This window comes from Gekko japonicus, unplaced genomic scaffold, assembly GCF_001447785.1.
Source record: "Gekko japonicus isolate JY-2015 unplaced genomic scaffold, Gekko_japonicus_V1.1 scaffold663, whole genome shotgun sequence".
Taxonomy (NCBI): Eukaryota; Metazoa; Chordata; class Lepidosauria; order Squamata; family Gekkonidae; genus Gekko; species Gekko japonicus.
The window spans coordinates 243070-262684 of record NW_015170912.1 but is presented as its reverse complement, the minus strand read 5'-3'; the positions used below and the strand labels follow the sequence as shown (position 1 = coordinate 262684).

Genomic DNA, 19615 nt, shown 5'->3' with positions numbered 1-19615 from the left:
CTCTTGTGCTAGAGGGGGATTTGTCTGGAATAACTATACATTAAAAAATTATATTTCAGCATACCAGGACCTGACCATATAGGAAAGGTTAGCACGCTATACTGTTAATGGCTGAATCTTTAATAGTTTGTTAATCTTAATTATTTCTCTTGCTGTTTTATTAGGGTTGCCAAGTAGCACCTACCTTGCCGGCGGGGGACTCCCGTGCGGATTCCGGCGCGCGCGCCACATGCACATCACAGGAAGTGACGTCATGACGCCGGGCACGCTGGGGGCGGGGCCACGACCATACAAGGGAAAACCATAGAGTTTTCCCTTGTATGGCCATGACCCCGCCCCCAGCGTGCCCAGCGTCATAACGTCACTTCCCTGTGACGTGCACGCTGGGGCAGTGTTCCCCCCGGGGCCCGATTCCCCGGCGTCGGGGAATGGGCCTCTGGGGCGGGGTTTTTTCCGCCCCCCGGGGGGACTTGGCAGCCCTATGTTTTATGTAAGACACCTCGAGCATGTTCTCTGGAGAGGCAGCATACACATTTTCTGAATAAAGAAAAGGCAACAGTAAAGGAGAGAGTCATACTAAATTATGATGTTCTTATAGTTTTCAGTTGGGAGTGCACATTTAGATCATTTATTAGAACATATATTCATTTTGCCCTTGGTATCTTCCAGAAGAAACCCTCTAGTGTGACTGAAGCTGTGTGCCTTGCTATTTTATGTAGGACATGGGAGATGCATATAAATTTGTCCCGACTCTTCCTCCTAATTTGTTTGAATGAAAATTATGGAGGAAGTTGATGTTTTGATTCACCATACCATCGTGAATATCTCTTCAAAGTTATGAAGTGGGTTGGGTTCAAGCAATAACCAATCTCTGTTCACACAGGCAATTGAAATCCCTCTTGCTGGTATCCTGCCTAGAGTCTCTGTGTGTTTGGGAAGGGGTGCAATTTGTCAGTTCCCCCCCTTCTGTGGCACCTCAAAATGTCTCCCAAAAAGCTGCTTCTGGGGATAGGACAACCCCAAGAATAGCTGGGGTCAGAGGTCTCCAACAAGAGGGGAGATCTGATGAATACACACACCTGGTGAAATACTAGGTGGGATCCAGGTCTCTATATTTTGTCTGTCAAGGAATTTGAAACAGTGCATATTGGGATTAAAAGCTATTTCTTAATGTGTAAAAGATTTATTGATAAGAAAATACTGGGACTCTGGATGAATGAGGTTAAAGCAGAGACAATCGTGTGTAAAGGCTGGTGAGTGCTTTATTATGTGTTAGAATTGCTTTATTATCCACTTGAGTATGCTTACTAGTATGTGGAGGAAGTTCTGAAGAAAACTGTATATAACTGATGTTTAGGAAGAATTCTGATAATTTAAAACGGGGTACTGAATTATATCAGGAGGAACAGAGCCAGTACATGAACATAGTAACTCTGGTGAAATGCATAAGTGTTTTTTTTCTTTTGAAAGCCTTGAATTCCCAAAAGCTTTGCTTTCCTGATAATCACTTGAGAAGAAATTATCATTAATCAGGCAGCATTTGTTTAAAAAAATTACAGATTTGTGGGATAGTTCAGCTGTGCTCAGCTTGCTCAAACTGTAAAAGTTAAAGCAATAGTGTGCTTTTGGCTTCTTCAAGAGAGCATTTCGTTTATTTGTTTTTAAGGACATTTTTCTCCACAATAAATCCTGCGGTCCAATAGAGTTCTTTAGCCACTATCTTTCCTGTTCTGATAGCAATAGATTTGAAATCTTCGTCCTGTTATAGAAAGGGAGGATGTGGACCACTTGGGTTATTCTTTTACTGTCCATGGCAGTTGTGGTTTCAGTAATATCTCTGTATTTTTCTGTTTGGGTGGGTGCTACTGTGCTACTGTGGGAAATTGGATGCTGGTTAGATGGGCCATTGGTTTGATCCAGCAGGGCTTCTCTCACAAGCATGCCTGGTTCACAGCACGTCTTGAATCGACCTGTATCAAGATTATTACATTCATTAATCATGATTAAAATATAATTGCTAATGTGCTAGTCATGTCCACTTTTATCCTGTCTGCTGACTGTATTTTCTAGCTCGTGGATAAACTTGCTTTCTTGCTCGTGGATAAACTTGCTTTCTTGCTCGTGGATAAACTTGCTTGTGGATAAACGAAAGGATTTAATTTCACACTGGCATAAAATTAGGCACTAAATAGTGAGGAAATCAATTATTATTACTTAAAATATTTGTATTTTTGTGATTTCCTAGAAATAGTTCTTGGAACTATCCTGTGTGTGATTTATGTTGTCCTCCCTTACCCCCAGCATAGTTAGTCCCATGTGAAATTCAGGAGTAACTGTAAATCGCTCAGAGCCGGCAGCTCTGCATGGATTGAGCGATCAATAAATGGAAAGATTATTATTATTATTATTACTGTTACAACATTCTCATTTTATGGGTCACAAAGTTGCCAATGGCTTTGTGTGGGCATATCCCTATTTTGGCTGTTGCTAGGTTGCCTTTACTTACCTTCCTTTTGCTGTATGTGTCATAAAGTTAAAAGCCCACAACTACAGTGCCTCTTCCAGTCTCTGGGAAATGCCTATTGGTTCCATGTTCTACCCTTGTATTATACATGTTTTGGTTTTTCCTTCTTTGGCTTACAGAAGTATTTCACATCATTTGAATCCTCATTTCAAAGTAAATGGGCTACTGTTGCTAAATTAGATAGGAAGTCATGTAACCATGTCAAGGATTTTTGCATTACATCTGATGTGAGAAATCCCTTGGGCAGTTTCATATGCATTCAACAGAAAGGGTCAAAGTCCCCTTATCCCAAGTTATATGCTAAGTAGTACAGGACAGGTCAACAGAACAGGATCTTTGGACTCTTATGTGCCTTAAAATCTTGAGACTATCAGTATCAGCAGTCTTCCTGAGAACACTTCCCACAGTGCTAGAAATGGGTTCATGAAAATGAAATTCCCCTAAGTAAAAAATGCAAAACAAATGCAGAGAAACTATTTGATGATAATTTCTGCATATTACAGACCTTTTTGCTATATTATCTAGAGTTAGGAAAGAACTTTGGTCAGATTAATATATGCTATCTTCCTCTAATACTCTTGTCTCTCTTAACCATGTGTATGTTGTTCATTAAGAGGAATATAAATTAATATCTAGTTCTGTGACTGTCCCCTGTAGTTACAATAAGAGAGGTATGGCAGGCTTCTCGGCTGTGAGCCAGTATTCTGCATAAATGCTCTTGAAGTAAATAGCATCTTAATTGAATGTAAACTTGAAATTGGATTCACTGTGTGCTCACAGTGCAATTCTAGATTTGGCCTCAGTGCTGATATTGCCCATCCTGTACCTAGGGTGAATTAAAGGGTGATAGTCAGGGGTCATTTTGTAGAAAAAGAAGTGCATAAGCTCATTAGCATAACTCATTAGGACAGGGCTATTTTGGGGCAGGAACGCACAGTTACGGAGTTCCGGCTGGCTCCTGAGTTGGCCACACGCAGCAGGAACTCATTAGCATAATAGGCCACACTCAACAGCAGAAACTCATTAGGATTGGCTACAGTAGGCGTGTGTGGCCCAACATGCAAAGGAGTCCCTGCTACAAAAAAAGGCCCTAGGTTTTGACAACAAACAAGGTAAACAGAATAAGAAGCAAAAGGTGGGTGTGGCTGGATGACCACACTTCTGGCAATAGGGGGCTGCGGCCTAATATGCTAATGAGCTGTGGTGTCAGGGTGTGGCCTATTATGCTAATGAGTTCCTGCTGGGCTTTTTCTACAAAAAAGCCTTGCATTAGGATAGCTTATTTGCATATGCCACACCCCTTGACATCCCTGGAAGTGTGTCAGAAGGCAACACCCACTGCAACTTACCTGGCTGTTTCTTGCTCGTCATGGCCCGGGGCTGCTGGGAGCAGGGGGCGGGGCTTGTTGCATGTGCCCACCCCCTGGGCTTTTACTGCCGGAGCTCCGCTCCTGTGCACTCCTGCAGGAAATGACTCCTAGTGATAGTCTACATTGACCCTTCATAGAATCAAATGTTGGAGTCCTTATTCTTAAGTGTATTGATTTCCATTGAAGTGTGCATGTGACAGGTGCTCCAGTTATAACCAAGTGCACAAGTCAGTCCCATGGCTGCAAAAGTGTCAGATATTTGAAGCTTGGTGTGGGGGGTGTTGTAAGAACTGTAGATCAAGCCCTTCTAAAGCAAGTACCTTACAATAATGAGAGGTTCTAGAAAATTAGGTCACTTCATTTAATTGACTAACAGCTTTTTGTATTATAATTAACCAGCTTTCAAGTGCCAATATACAAACTGGTTGTATTTGATGTGACTGTTTACTTGTGTTTAAAGCTTTTCTGCAGCTGGAAAAAAAGGAACAACAGAAGCTGGTCTTGGATCAGCCTTCTATAGGATCGAGAAAAAACTACTCTTTCACAAATGAGGAAGTACGGGAAATCGATCAGGAAAACCAAAGGCTCTTAAAAGAATTAGCAAAACATTCTGGAAAGCCCAGGAGCAAAAGTGCCTCTCTGAAGAAACCTTCAGGCCCAGCACCTAAGCTGTACCACAGTGCCATCAACAGGCAAAAGGAACAGCAAAGGATTGACAGAGAGAATCTGGTCAGTTGAGTTACTTTCCTTAATAAGCCGTGTTTTGTATCAAATGTATAGAGAGTGAAGTCCTTACAAGTCAGTAAGGAACACTGGGGGGGGGATCATCTTCTAAATGCCAGTTTGGTGTAGTGGTTAAGTGTGTGGCAAGAGAGCCAGTTTGATGTAGTGGTTAAGTGCGTGGACTCTAATCTGGGAGAGCCAGGTTTGATTCCCCACTCCTCCACTTGCACCTGGCTGGATGACCTTGGGCAAGCTGTAGTTCTGATAAGAGCTGTTCTTGAAAAAGAGCAGTTTCTGTCAGAGCTCTCTCAGCCCCACCTACCTCACAGGGTGTCTGTTGTGGGGAGGGGAAGGGAAAGGAGTTTGTAAATCGCTCTGAGACACCTTTGGGTAGTGAAGGGCGGGGTATAAATCCAATCTCCTCCTCCTCCTCCTCCTCCTCCTCCTCCTCCTCTTCTTCTTCATAATTATTTCTTGCATTAAAAAAACTGGATGAAGTTGATGACATTAACAAAAGTGATAATCTCTTTTGAACCATCAAATATGTTCTTGTTAATATGTGCTCTGACCAGTGTTCTCTCTAAGCTGAGTTAGTGTGAGCTAGCTCACAGTTTTGTAGCCTCTGGCTCACACATTGTTGTCTTAGCTCAGGAAGGAGGGCTCCAGAGCAAACCAATTTATGCAGTAGCCAAATGGCTTGCTCACAACTTTGATGCCAGTGGCTCACAAAGGAGAATTTCTGCTCACAAGACTCCACAGCTTAGAGGGAGCATTGGCTCTGACCACAGTGCTAGGCTGTGGCATGCTCTGTGCTAGGCTGTGGCATGCCTTCATTTGTCCCTGAGACTTCTTGTATAAGAAATGGATGGATACCAGATCTTCACTGTAGAGTGCTTGAGTATCTGTTGTGTGTGAGCACACATAATATAATGATACAGATATAGGAGCACATAATTTGGGAAGGTGTTCTGACACCTTTCTAGGAAACAAGCAGCAGCAATTTATAACAGTACTAAGGCAAAACATATTAATATGTCAGTAAAATTTAAAAATGTCACCTGAAATGCCGAAAGAAATGGAAATAACTGAGGCAGTAGCTAGCACTCAGTTTCATTATCCGTATCTCTGCTTGTTCCCTTACCATTGAACTGTTGTAGTAACCATAGTAACTCATCTTGAGGCAAATGGAAATGCAGTTTCCATGTAACTGGTCTTTACCTCAAGCCAGTCAAATACAAAAACAATATGTTTCTGCATGGTACTTAAAATAAGCTGAAAAAATACTTTAATTCGTGATTGGACAACAATTTATGTAAGAACTTCAATTACTGCTAAGTGTTTATGAATATCATCTTTGTAATAAATTATATAATGATGCATAGAATAAATTAGTCAGATTTGGGTTCTTGTTGGTGCTGAATTGCTAGTTTCCAGTCTTAGTAGTCGGGATTTTATAAAGCTTTCTTAACTAAGAAACCCCAGTTTTTCATCTAACATTAATCAAAGGAGGGGGGAACATCTTTGCATCCTTTTAGTTTGGATTTTCTGTATCTTCTTCAACTCTGCTGTATAATCTCAAGACAGAACAACTACAATTTTGTAAAGTCTGCTGAATCCACATTCACCATGCTATGATTTGATAACATTGATATGATCATTTTTATTTTTGATCCCTTTTCTAACAAACCTCCTTTGCTTTGTTCAGTGTAGCAGCCCCAAAAAATCGCTGCTTTTTTCTTCAGTGAATTCTCTATTGTGAGGCTAGTCTTGGTTTTAGGACACTTTCTTCCCCAGCGAAGAATTCCCCCACTCTGTTTCATTTGCCAACACACCAACATCTTCATGGGTATACATTGCAGAATATTTTGCATTCAGGCCAGGGGGAAAAAGGTTGTCTATCCCTGGTAAGCAGTTTTACATATTAAAAATGACATTTTGAATTATGTCCAGAAGTTAATCTGTAGCAGAGTAATTGCTGTAGGCATCACTGGAGGTGAGCTAAGACATTCCATAACAGCAAAAGCTTCCACTTTGGTTTTAGACTAATCTAAAAGGTACTGACTATAAAATCTGTGCAATATAATCTTTTAATGGCTGCTCATCTGTGTCTACCTTGAATGGATGTACCTACCCTTGCTTGCTTTGTTGGACAGTGGTGTCTGTCTTGTAGATAGATGTGTGAAACCTCAGGGCAGCCGTGCAGTTAGCCACTTTGACTAGTGAAGTGGTAGCTGCAGCATAAGGCTCTGTGCTAGGGATGTGCATTCGGTTAGTCTGGACCAAATGCACCCCCAAAAATGGCCCATTCGGGCCCCTTTCGGGCTTCTGTGGGCCAAATCAGATTCTCTGATCTGAATCGGCTTGCCACCGAATTGCTCCCAAATTTTGGCGGCAATTCGGCCCCATTATATTCTATGGGCCATTGAAGTCAATGGAGAAAACATAGGGTATATTCTGGGGGCTGGAGGGGAGGGGGTACTCGCAGGGTAGCTGCTGGAGCCTCTCCCCAAGTTACCTACCAAGTGTCTAGAACATTGGACCAGGGGATCCAATTCTACGGGCCCCCAAACAGGTTGACCCCACCCCCTCCATTGTTCTCTATGGTGAGAAAAAAGTTTTTTCCAACCATAGAGAACAATGGCGAGGATGGGGGCAACCTGTTTGGGGGCCTGTAGAATTGGACCCCCTGGTTCAATGTTCTTGAAACCTGGTGGGTATCTTGGGGAGAGGCTGCAGCAGCTACCCTGCGAGTTTGGAGCCTCTCCCTCAAACCCCCTCCCCTCCAGCCCCCAGCATATACCCTATGTTTTCTCCATTGACTTCAATGGCCTATAGGATATAGTGGGGCTGAAATTGACATTTGGCTGGCCCAAAGACTCACCAATGGGCTGGTACTGCTGAAACTGACACGCGGGAGTCTTTCTGCCTGCCAAAATTGATTCTGCCCAATTCAGCGGAATCTGAATTGGGCCGAATTATTATTTTTTGCACACCCCTACTCTGTGCATTTGCTCTTTTTAGCTAAATGATTGAAAGTGAGCGGGAACAAAGTTTTGATGTGGCAGAAGCTGTGGTTCAGTGGCAGAGCACCTGCTTTGCATGCAGCAGGTCCCAGGATCCCCATTGAAGAGATTTTAGGCACAGGTGATGGGAAAGACCCTTCTCTGCCTCACACCCTGCAGACCCACTGTCAGTAAAAGTAGATAACGCTGAGCTAGATGGACCAGATGGTCTTAATTTGGTACAGGGTAGTTTTATAGTTTGTTGGAAAGAAGGGGGGGAATTAGGATTCACTGAATAACTGTTTTTTGTTATGTGTATTGAAATGCATGAGGGAGTGGGAGGACAGAGGCTTGACAAGCAACACCTACATGAGTGTAACATTTCATGTTTTGAAGTGAGCTAAAAGTAGGCACTATTTGTAGTTGAAGCGCTTGCTTTGATTTTTGCTTACTCCAGGCATTTCCACTGGGTGATGAACAAACTGGCAAATGCACTTGATTTCAGCCACATGAGAGAGACGGCACTACAGCCACCAATGACTTGTCAGCTCACTCTCATGCACAGTATTACATTTCGTGATATGCACAACCTATCTTAGTCTGGAGCTGCGGTGGCTCAAGTGGTTAAGACGCTGAACTGCAGGCTGTGGAAGGTCGGTAGTTCAGCAGTTCGAGACCCGGGTGCCGCATGACGGAGTGAGCTCCCATCTCTACTTCCAGCTCCTGCCAACCTAGCAGTTCGAAAGCAAGAAATTGCAAGTAGATAAATAGGTACCACTTCGGTGGGAAGGTAACAGCGTTCCATGCGCCTTGGTGTTTAGTCATGCCGGCCACATTACCACGGAAACGTCTTCGGACAACGCTGGCTCTTCGGCTTTGAAACGGAGATGAGCACCACAACCCTAGAGTCGGACTCGACTGGCTTTCGAGCAAGGGAACCTTTACCTTTTATCTTAGTCCATGGTTTTCTTACTCTGTTCAGGCCATGCCCGCAGGCATTCCATGGTACAGCTTTTCATACAGTTTGCCACAAAATCTTCTTTTGAACAGCTGGATTTTTAGGAACCTTCAGAAAGGCTGTGGAATAAATGTCCTTGTAGGAAGGAGTGGGGTGGGTTATAATGACTGTACCGGGATTTCACAAACTTCTGACAATGACACACTTATTTCTGAATAAATGTTAAAATCACTCTTGGAGCCAAAGAAGTTTAGTTTAAGAATATATAAGAGTAAGAATTTCTTACCATCAGGTATTGTTTCACAGGAAGTCACTGCTCTGGGCTTGTCTCATTCAATTCAAGCAAAGATGCAACAGATTATTCCCTATGAAGCCAGGCTGTTCTGCTGCTACTTTACGCTGGTTTTGATTGGATTATAATTAAACACCCCCAGCATAGGCTGTTTGGAGGGAGGCAAGACCAACGCAATGACTCATGCAGAGAAGCAGCAGCCAGCCCCCGTCTGTTGTTATTTTGAACCCATGGGCACCTTTTCATTACTTTGTTTATTTTCTATACTAGATTAATAGATTGTCTCAGAACATACTTGAACACCTGTCAGATGTTTGGAATGACTGTGCTATTTGTTTCCTTTTAAAGAAAATCATCCCAATACACAGTACCTGGGTTTTTCCCCCTGCTAGTGCTTTCTATTACACAATTGTTAACTGCCTCTGTTTTTGTAGCAGAAGCAATCAATTCTGTACAGCAATTGCTATATCAGACGTCAAGGGCACAGAGATGACCCTTCGATGGATGAAATGACACACACCCCACGGGTAGCTTTTCTCACAACTGGCTGTGACTTATCAGCATTTGTTCCCCACCTCCATCTCATACGGTTTTGTGAGAACAGACTGTGTTATTAAGCAGTCAGTTCCAAGATAATTATTGAAAAGAAAACATTGGCTATTTTTACTCTTTTCTCCTTGTTTAATTAATGAATATATTTTCTGCTGCTGTATTAGCTCTGAGTTGTGGGGGGTTTTTTTGCAGCTGATGGCTTGTTAACGATTTTACTCATTTTCCCCCCAGAGGTGGGGGGGGGGGGACTTTCCTGATTTAAAAGCACAGTGTTCTTTTATAAGTGAAAGTGAAATCTCAATGATCACAGTACTAATAATTTTATATATTAGTGGTTAAGACGCTGAACTGCAGGCTGTGGAAGGTCAGTAGTTCAGCAGTTCGAGACCCGAGTGTGCCGCCTGACGGAGTGAGCTCCCGTCTCTAGTTCCAGCTCCTGCCAACCTAGCAGTTCGAAAGCAAGAAATTGCAAGTAGATAAATAGGTAACAGCGTTCCATGCGCCTTGGAGTTTAGTCATGCTGGCCACATGACCTCGGAAATGTCTTCGGACAGTGCTGGCTCTTCGGCTTTAAAACGGAGATGAGCACCGCAACCCTAGAGTCGGATTCGACTGGCTTTCGAGCAAGGGAACCTTTAAACAGTGCTTTTCTACTTACCCTATTTTTAAGTGATTCTGCCTATAATCCTAAGGAGCTGGGAATATGTCGCATGGAATAACATGGGACTTATTTCTGAGTGTGGAGTTGCTTAGGACTGTTCCTCCTGAAGATTAGTGAAGACAAATAAGCTTTAAATAAACAATGCAAAAGTTGCCATTTGGTTTTTGGTAACCAAAACATTATTTAATTCAAATCAAGGCTTTTTTGAAGAGACTTGAAGCAGTGAAGCCAACGGTTGGGATGAAGCGCTCAGAGCAGCTGATGGACTACCAGCGCCAGATGAGCTATCTGAATGCTGCCCCTTCAGCCCCAAGGCGAGGGAAATCTGCTTTAAGCCACCACAGCCCTTCTAGTAAGTAGCTCCAGTAGTTTGTTAAGTTATAGAGTAGCAAAGCTTGAACTCTACAAGTATCAATACATAATGCTTTCTCCTACAGCAAGTTCCCCTTCCTTAGTCCAAATATTCCCACAGTTCTGCAAGTTATTCCCACCTATTTTAGCTTGCTCCAGCTGTTTGTAAAGTGTTGACCTTTATTGCCAGATAAACTTGCTCTCAGGTGCTCTGTTAACAGTTGCTCTGTTAAACATAAAAGAAGATGATTAACTTTCTCTCCCCCCCCCCCTAAAGGTTTTATAGCAAACCTGAGCTGTGGCTTATGTTTGTCCCAATTGTCATCTTTTTTGGTTACTTGTTACCTCAGTCAATTTGGAGAAGAAAGAGATGTATAAATATCCTACTTGGGGTGTCTTGATTTACATGTGTATAAAGTCTTAGTGGTGTTATGGGGGAACACGCTTAATGCATTTTACTCATTTTATAGTTCAGATTATAAAATGTGGAGTATCTTGTGTGGCTTTTGCTTCATTGCCTTTTTAAAATGCAGACTTCTCACACCTTGATGATGTTGTCCTTCTTGTGTGTGCCCTTCCTGACAGGAGGTGCCTCACGTGCATCCAGTCACAGCGCATCCAGTACGGCAAGCCGAAGGAGTGAAAGACCAGTGTTTGACTCCTCCAGGGGAGGCCTGCAGCGACTGAACTCTGCTAACGTTCAAGCTCAAGCGGCATGGCTATAAATTACTGGCACTCCATCGCTAGATCTCTCATTCCAGTGTTTCTGCAAATTGCTGTAATTCTTGCAAGAGTATTGTCATAGTCATTGTTTGGTGGTTAAAAGTACACTGTAAAGTGATAATAAATGCAAATGGATACTGAACTGAGTTTTGGGCAGGCAAAATCTCTGTTGGATGGTATCTTCCCAATCTGTAGTTCCTGTAACAGAATACATTTATTTGTACAGCAGAACTGTCAGATAAATACTGTAAATATTTGTCATAAAATCTTTAATGAAGTTTAGGTTTTGAAAAGTGGAGGAGCTGAATAGCTGCAGTTCTGGACTTGGAGGTGTTTTAAAAGTAATCTTTTCACTTCAAAGTTACAATAAAATTTTTGTTTCATTTTGATTTCTTATGTTGTAGCTGATATTTTTAATGTAACGTGTTATTCTGTTCCTGAGATTTATATCACAGGTGTCAAATATGGTATTTCACAAAGTTTGATGGAAACAGAGGAGATAACATGTGCTATTCAAATAATCTCTGTTATTTAAGTGTGAATGGTGGTTTATGGGTAGAAGATGTAGAGCATGATCTGAGTCCTTTCAGCAGACCTTTTGCATGCTTCTTCAGATTTGTATTCCAAGAAGTAATTTTGATTTTCTATCAGCTCTCCTTGTTTAATATTTAATCATTGCAGTATTGCCACTGCACTGGGTTTTATCAGTGGTCTGCTATAATAATTGAACAATTCAGTGTTCAGTAAAGAAGTTTTCCCTTTTGTGGATTAAATTATCATCTTTAATAATACTTTAGTGTCTGGTGAATAAACATTTAAACAATGATGTGGAAAAGTATGGTCTTCCTGAAATGAAGCTCTTTGTTGACTTGTATCACAACCTGTGGACAGCTCTGCCAGTCTAATGTGTTTGCATAGTTATGCTGATTGAATCATTCTTTAAAAATTGTCTCTTGAATGAAACACAAGCAGCAATTTTACGGATGCACTTTTTAACTGTAAGCACTTTTTTTAAAACTTCCTTTTATTTGATAAATTTGTTAATTCCTTAATAACAACACAGTGTGTGCTAAGATAACCTTATCTTCGAGTCCTGCTTGATTGTTTATGGGCAACATGAATTTTGTATGTGATTTCTTTTTAAAGCTTTAAGTAAAATGTTTAATTGAATTATATCTTTACTCAGCACTGAGCTGCTTTTCTGTGAGTAATTTATCCAAGTATCCATAAACAAAATGAGATATATTTGCAGGGTCATATTTAATTAACTTTGTAATACAGTTTGAGTCCTTTCTGCTTCTAATTAAATTTTCTTTCTATGGGCTACTTGCTCCATGCAGTTTCTATCGATTTCCCCATTATCCCTTGATGTAGTAAACATTGAACTGAATGAATGCTAATTCTGGACTTGGGGTGTCTTGATTTACATGTGTATAAAGTCTTAGTGGTGTTATGGGGGAACATGCTTAATGCATTTTACTCATTTTATAGTTCAGATGTATTGTTTGTTTGGACTATAGTCTTGTGCATCCCAGAGGCTGAATATCACTTACCATATTGCATAGTAGCAAAAAAATATTTTACCAGTGTGTACATCCAGCAAGGAGTTGTAGCCAGTTCTGCTATTTGATGCACGTGTGACTATAATTTTTGGTATGCATGCAGTGTGGTTTCCCCCCCCCCCCGCAGTGTGTATGCATGAAACGGTTAGGCATACACATTAAAATATAGGGTCGGATCCGGACTATATTTTCCATAAATGGAAGGTACTTCCATAGTTGAAATGGATATTTTCTGTCTATTGCTGCATCTTGCTGATCTCCCCAAAATTATGCTTTGGGGGGATAGGAGTCCCTTTTGGAGAGTTAATTGGGCCAGCACTGGAACTTGAGGTTACAATGCAGCGGTTGGAAGTTCTTCTTGGAAACTCAGTTCTGAGGTTTTGTACGATCCTCATTCAGATAAGGACCATGGTGTATGTGGAGGAGAAGCTTTCTCATGTGCAGCCCTCTCCTCGAGCTGATAACCCCCGACATACACCTTGAGCTTTTTTTTCGGATAGAGAAGAATGGTGCAGCAGGGAAAGTTGAAGCCCCTCCTCCTGCTTTGTGTCAATTTGGTTGATCCTAATAAAAGGTATTACACAGATTTTGTTCCTGTTTTTTAATTTTGCACTAACCAATATAGCTGTTTCAAAGTTTTGGGGGGGTTTTTTGCATACTTACAGACATAGAGTATTAAAGGGCAAGATTATGTAGAACTATATCCAATTGATTAAAATTCCCAAGTTCCTTCTATATTAATACCAGGTGAAATCCTAAGACACTTTCCTAGGAGTAAGCCACATTGAATAAATGTGAGTAGGATTCATAAGAAGACCTGCATGGGATGGTACTGTAATTCATCTTTATGTTCAGGTCTCTTAAAACTGCGGCTTCCGCTTGGTACATTTCTGTGCTAGCTCTCTGTACTGTACAAATCGCCTGCACTGATAAGAGTGGAGAAGATAAATCTGGTAGCCATAGTTCCCAAAGCAAAGCTACTACCTTGCTAAATTTATCATATTTGGAAGCCAGTGAATGGAATTGTTATTTCATAGATGTTGACACGTATCTCCGCTAGTAACGAACAGAGCAAACCTGTGCTGCTGCTAGTCACCTCCCTAATAGGATAGTTACACAGTAGTGGAATGGGGAAAAGGTGCCCCAACCATGTGGCCACCTGCAAGGGCCCCCCCCCCCGGAGGCGCAGCAGAAGGATGGGAAAGAGGCCCTGAAGGACTCAGACAGGCCCCCCAGCAGCCGCTCCATCCATTGCTCCCTGGAAAAGGCTTCCCACCACTTGCAACGCTCTTCAGCCACTCCCACTCAATTGCCACCCACACGGAGGAAAGGGTGGGTGGGATGAGCTGTGCCAGACAAGGGTCCCGTGCCCGGGGATCCAGAATCCTCTCTGAGCCACCAGCAGCCATGACACCTGGCCCAGGGGTGGCTGCTCCACCACTGCCCCCTCTGTCTGCCAGGGCAGAGCCGCTGCCATCCAAAGACATCAAGTCCTCCCTCTGTGTCCTCCTCCCCAGGGACTGGGGAGCCAGTGTTCCCTCTAAGCAGAGTTAGTGTGAGCTAGCTCACAGTTTTTTAGCCTTCAGCTCACAGATTTTCATCTCAGCTCAGGAAGGATGGCTCCAGAGCAAAATAATTTTTGCAGTAGCCAAATGCAGACAACTTTAATGTCAGTAGCCCACAAAGTTGAATTTTTGCTCCCAAGACTCCACAGTTTAGAGGGAGCATTGCTGGGGACCCTATGATGCCCAGCATACATAGGACCACAGAAGCTGTAGTTGGTCCACAGCGTCAGCAACATAGGCTGGTGATGCTTGCCACCTGTTGCAGGGGTTTGGCCGGGTGTGTGTTGCCACCTAGTCCATGGCCATCACAGTGGCTCCTGTTCCCTGGCAGCTGCCTCAGTCGGGCCCCAACACACCTAACTGCCTGGTGTGTGGCATCCATGTTTGTCTGGGGCCCCAATGCTCACCCCCATGGCTGCCGGGTTCGATGGAGAGACACCGTGTCCAGTGCAGCTCAGTGCCACCATGGTAGGCCCAAAGGAGGTGTGTGGGTAGGGGACTGGGAGCATTGCTTAGCTGTTCATATGCGGCTGCCCCTTGGGGTTCCTTATCCACAGACCTCTATCTGAACCTTGGCATCTAAGGTCTGATTTAAACGATATTTCAGCAGCATGGGGCTTCTTTACATTTTGGTTGCTCCCACATCACTGCAATAAAGCACAAAACCTCTGCTCAAATTAAATGGTTGGATAGCAAAACAGAACCACTCTAGCTTCCGAAACCAGGTCAGTGGGGGATTTAGATGTGACTTTATCAAACTGGGAACAACCAAGACAGCAGCAGTTCTTACACTGATAAAACATCTGTTGTAGTTGGGCATAATAGCAGGGGGATAGCTGAAGCTCCCTTTTTGTAGACATAAATGTAGCAGATTTATGTGTGGTGGTAAGTTGGAAGTTTACTCACAATGCTCACAAGGTGGCATTGAAGAGAATCGTCTCCACAATGGTGCTGGATGGACACCTCTTCTTGTTAAGTCCAAGATGGACCTGAGGAAAGAAGACATTCCCAGGAGGGTGGTGGTGGTGAACTCAACAGATTGTTAGGAAGTGAAAACTTTGTGCACAAATACTCCATGCTCCTCCATGATTTTGCCTCGTGCTTGTACCGTGCAGTTCCCCAAATGCCCATACTGGACCTCTAGATGCTTTGTGTCTGGTAAGTCTTCCAAAGGAACAGGGACCATGGCTCCATGGTAGAGCATTTGCCTCACAGAAGGTCTTGGGTTCATTCCCTGGCAACTGCATTTCGAAGGATCAGGCAGAAACTCCTGTGGAAGTCTTCTGTCTGAGACCTTGGAGACTGTTCCCTCTAAGATGAGCTAGTGTGAGCTAGCTCACAGTTTTTTAGCCTCTGGCTCACACATTTTTGTCTTTGCTCAGGAAGGATGGCTCCAGAGCAAACTAATGTATGCTGTAGCCAGATCACTCGCTCACAACTTTAATGCCGGTAGCTCACAAAGTAGAATTTTTGCTCACTCCACAGCTTAGAGGGAGCATTGCACCAGCCAAAGCACACAAGGCTGATTGGGAATGTTTTTTAGGTTTGGGTATGATTCTCTCAGCTATTTATTGTTTCTTGGTTGTATTTAATAAAAAAAAATTCCATGCAGTTTAGCTTTTCATTTGGAGCAAGTCATTGCTCACCTTGCAGGGAGATAAAGCTACTGTTTTTGCCTTGCGTTGTCTGCACAGCAAGTTTCCTTTCTGTGAAATGCCATTTATTTAGTCAAAAATATATTCATTAATTTCCCTTTCTGTCACCTTCTGGGGCTTTGGTTTGCTGTTCGTTTTTGTAACTTCAGTTTTACTGCACCTCTGGCGTATATCTTCTGCTAATTAAAAGAACAGGCAGTTTTCTTGAACCGGGTTATTGGGGGTATTAGGAAAGCAGATACTGATTTTGTAGATAAAGGGGGAAGCAATGATGAAATGTATGCTTCTAGTAAGGGAGGGCTGCAGTGGCTCAAAGGTTAAGATGCTGAGCTGCAGACTGGAAGGTCTATAGTTCGGCAGTTTGAGACCCGAGTGCTGCGTTACGAAGTGAGCTCCTGTCTCTGGGCCCACTTCCTGCCAACCTAGCCATTTGAAAGCAAGAAATTGCAAGTAGATAAATAGGTACCACTTCGGTGGGAAGGTAACAGCGTTCCGTGCACCTTGACGTTTAGTCATGCCAGCCACGTGACCACGGAAACTACTTCGAACAGCACTGTCTTCGGCTTGGAAATGGAGATGAGCACCGCCCCCTAGAGTCGGATTCGACTAGCTTTCAAGCAAGGAAAACCTTTACCAAGATACCAAGGTAGTCTTCCTTTTTAAGGAAATAATAGCAATGGTAAAAATCTGCAGACTGTTGCAATTAAAAACTGTTTTCTCTGGAATAAAATAACTTCTACTTTGTGAGATTTCCACCCTTTTAGCTGATGGAGGTATCTTACAGAGCCAAACACGTATTTGCAGTCGTGCAAAGGTCACGAGCATTCAAACTGGTAATCTGGCTGTCTATGTAGCAAAATGATCAAAGATTTCCACTGTTAGAGGAACCCGATGGTCTTCTATCACAGCTTACTTACTTCTCTCACATTTAAACCATGCAAGATTACAAGATAGCTATGATAGTTCTTATAGAGGCTGCATCTGCATATCTCCACTGCACCCGAAGAAGTGAGCTCTGACTTGCAAAAGCTCATGCTAGAATAAATGCTATTAGTCTTTAAGGTGCCAATGGATTTCTATTTTACTTTGCATTGACATAAACAGTGGAATAAAGTGAGAAAGCTTTACCTGCCTCACAGGGCTGTTGTGAGGATAAAATGGAGGGGGTGGGATGATGTAAGCTGCTTTGCATCCTCACTGGAGAGAAGAGTATAAAGATCTAAAAAATTTTTTTTTGTAAAAAGCTTTTGTAGCAGGGACTAGACTTGGCATGAACCCCTCTTACAGATGTCCTTGGGTTTTTTCCCCTTCTGTACACGGGGAACTGGTGAAAAATTGTATGACCTACCTACAGTCTGAAGGGGTACGGGATCCTCTGTCTTCCTTGTGAGATTCAATCACCTAATTCTGCTGCATTCATTTACTAGCCCATGGTTACTGTTATCAGTAACAAAATATTAGTATCTAATGTGGTTATTTTAGTGAGGTCTAGCATCTTGTTAAGCTCTCTGGACTCCCAACTGACTTCAGTGGGAGAATGTGAATGTTTGCTTAACTCCTTCTAATTTAATGGGTCTTACAAGTGCTTTGGCCACCAAATGAGAAGGGAGCACTCACTGGAGAAGACCCTGATGCTGGGAAAGACTGAAGGTCAAAGAAGACGGGGACGGCAAAGGATGAGATGGTTAGACAGTGTCATTGATGCAACGAACATGAAATTGAGCAAACTTCAGAGGACAGCGGAAGACAGGAGGGCCTGGCGGGATCTTGTTCATGGGGTCACAAAGAGTCGGACTCGACTGTGCGACTGAACAACAACAAGTGCTTAACTTTAGGTGGATGGTGTCCAAGCATAACAGTGTATCACACTAAGCTGCATCTGTCTTTATTCCCCACCCCCCCTGGCAAGGGCTGGTGGGAAAATGACTTCATTCTTTATTAAAGTCCTTTTTTAAATTCAGAAGTTAAAAATGGTTGGTTGCCGCTTTTCTACATTCTTTCCCCACCCCTTTCTAATAATGCCCACAGTTCCTAATTAGCGAAGAGCTTTCTAATGTGACATTAGGGAAGGATCCCCAGAAACTAGGACAGCTGAAAAGCTGTGCATCAGCATAATAGCTCATAATTTGCTCACATCTTGTTTTAGACTAGAATGTGCTGTACATTGCTATTATTAAGCCTCAAGAGGCACTTAGTTTAGCAGAATGCTCTTATGCCTCCCCCCCCCATCAATGTGTGGCTCAGAATTCTTGAAACATCCTGTTTATTACAAACCTAGAAGAAAATGCATCAGAGTGATCTGTGTGGTGCAGTCAAGCTTCAAGATCAAACTTGAAGGACTTTAATCTGGAGGGCTGTGGTTAATGTTCAAAGCAATAAATGTTGATGATTCTGCAGGAACCAAAATATGTTTAATGGTCACAGTACGACCTTTAGACATTCCCAGAGCCTGAGTGAGCACTCTATTTGAATAGCAGTTTTCATGCTGCTTCTGAAGAATACCTCTGGATTTCAAAAGCTCTGTGTCATCATGCAACAATAGGGTTGCCAGATCCTACCTTCTTCTCAGCAGGGGGATCTTCTGCCACGTGTGAGTGATGACGTCACCCAGAAGTGACGTCATCACATTGCCGACATCACACAACAATGCTCTAGTTTTTGGGCAAAGCTCTATGTTTTGAGCCCAAATTTACCATAGAGTTTTGCCCCAAAACTAGAGCATTGCCATGTGATGTTGGTGGTGTGATTATGTCACTTTCGGGTGACGTCATCACGTCACTTTCCGGGGCATTTGCAGGCAGGGAGGGGCCTACAAAAGCGGGGGAACCCCCACCTGGACCAGGGGGCTGGCAATTCTATGCAAAAAGTGTAACCAGCCCCCCATAAAAGCTCTCCATGGATGTTAATAGTCCAGCTCCATAGAGTAAATCTACCGTAGGGTCCAGCTGCTCCAATTTGGTACATATCACATCCATAAGCTACTGAAAAGTTCCCAGGAGTTTAATAAATTCAGAGACCCCAAGCACTCAAAAAATCTTGCTGCCTACATTCCATTATTCCAGACTTAAGTCATCTCTGCATTGGATGCCATTAAACTTTCATTTTTAGCAGGATTTGAATTATAAGAGAGTCAAAGTCCCATTGTGGATAGCATAGCTGTTTATGTTGGAAAATCTGACTTCTGCATTTTGCTGCTCCAAAAAAGTAATTGAATTTGTGGACCATCTCTAGAACATAAGAAATGCCCTGATGGATCAGACCAGTCCATCTAGGCCAGCATCCTGTTGCACTGGAGGGCCAGCAGTCAGAGCACAGAGGCCAAGACCTCCCCCCCTGATGTTGTCTTCTAGTACTGGTAGGAAACAAAAAAGAACACCACTGGCAAAAAATAATAACGCACAAGCAAGTAAGCAAGTATATAATGATCAAATAAGCATAACAGCAAGTATAATATAAATCAAATAAACATAACAAGTATGATATAAATCAATAGGCCAAAGTGCAATAATAAATCATAATAGAAGCAAGTCACAGTCTTTCCATGTGTCTACTCCAGCATAGAAGCAATATCAAAGTCCAAATTGGAGTGCAATTCATCAAATTTTCTGAGCCATAAAAAGCCGCCGCGTAATCCGGATGCCTGTTGCCGCATTTCGATTAATTCTTATTCAAGCATG

The 19615-nt window shown here is 42.7% G+C and overlaps 1 protein-coding gene across 1 annotated transcript in view; it reads left to right on the top strand.

Annotated features, from left to right (window-relative positions):
• The window catches only part of CFAP97 (cilia and flagella associated protein 97), a 29629-nt gene extending 18402 nt beyond the window's left edge, over positions 1–11227 (top strand). Inside the window, exons 4-6 of the mRNA XM_015418703.1 lie at positions 4355–4623; positions 10281–10434; positions 11019–11227. Of these exons, the coding sequence (XP_015274189.1) occupies positions 4355–4623; positions 10281–10434; positions 11019–11158 (563 nt within the window). The 3' untranslated portion in view covers positions 11159–11227. The remainder of the gene's footprint in view (positions 1–4354; positions 4624–10280; positions 10435–11018) is intronic.
• Positions 11228–19615: the final 8388 nt, after the last annotated feature.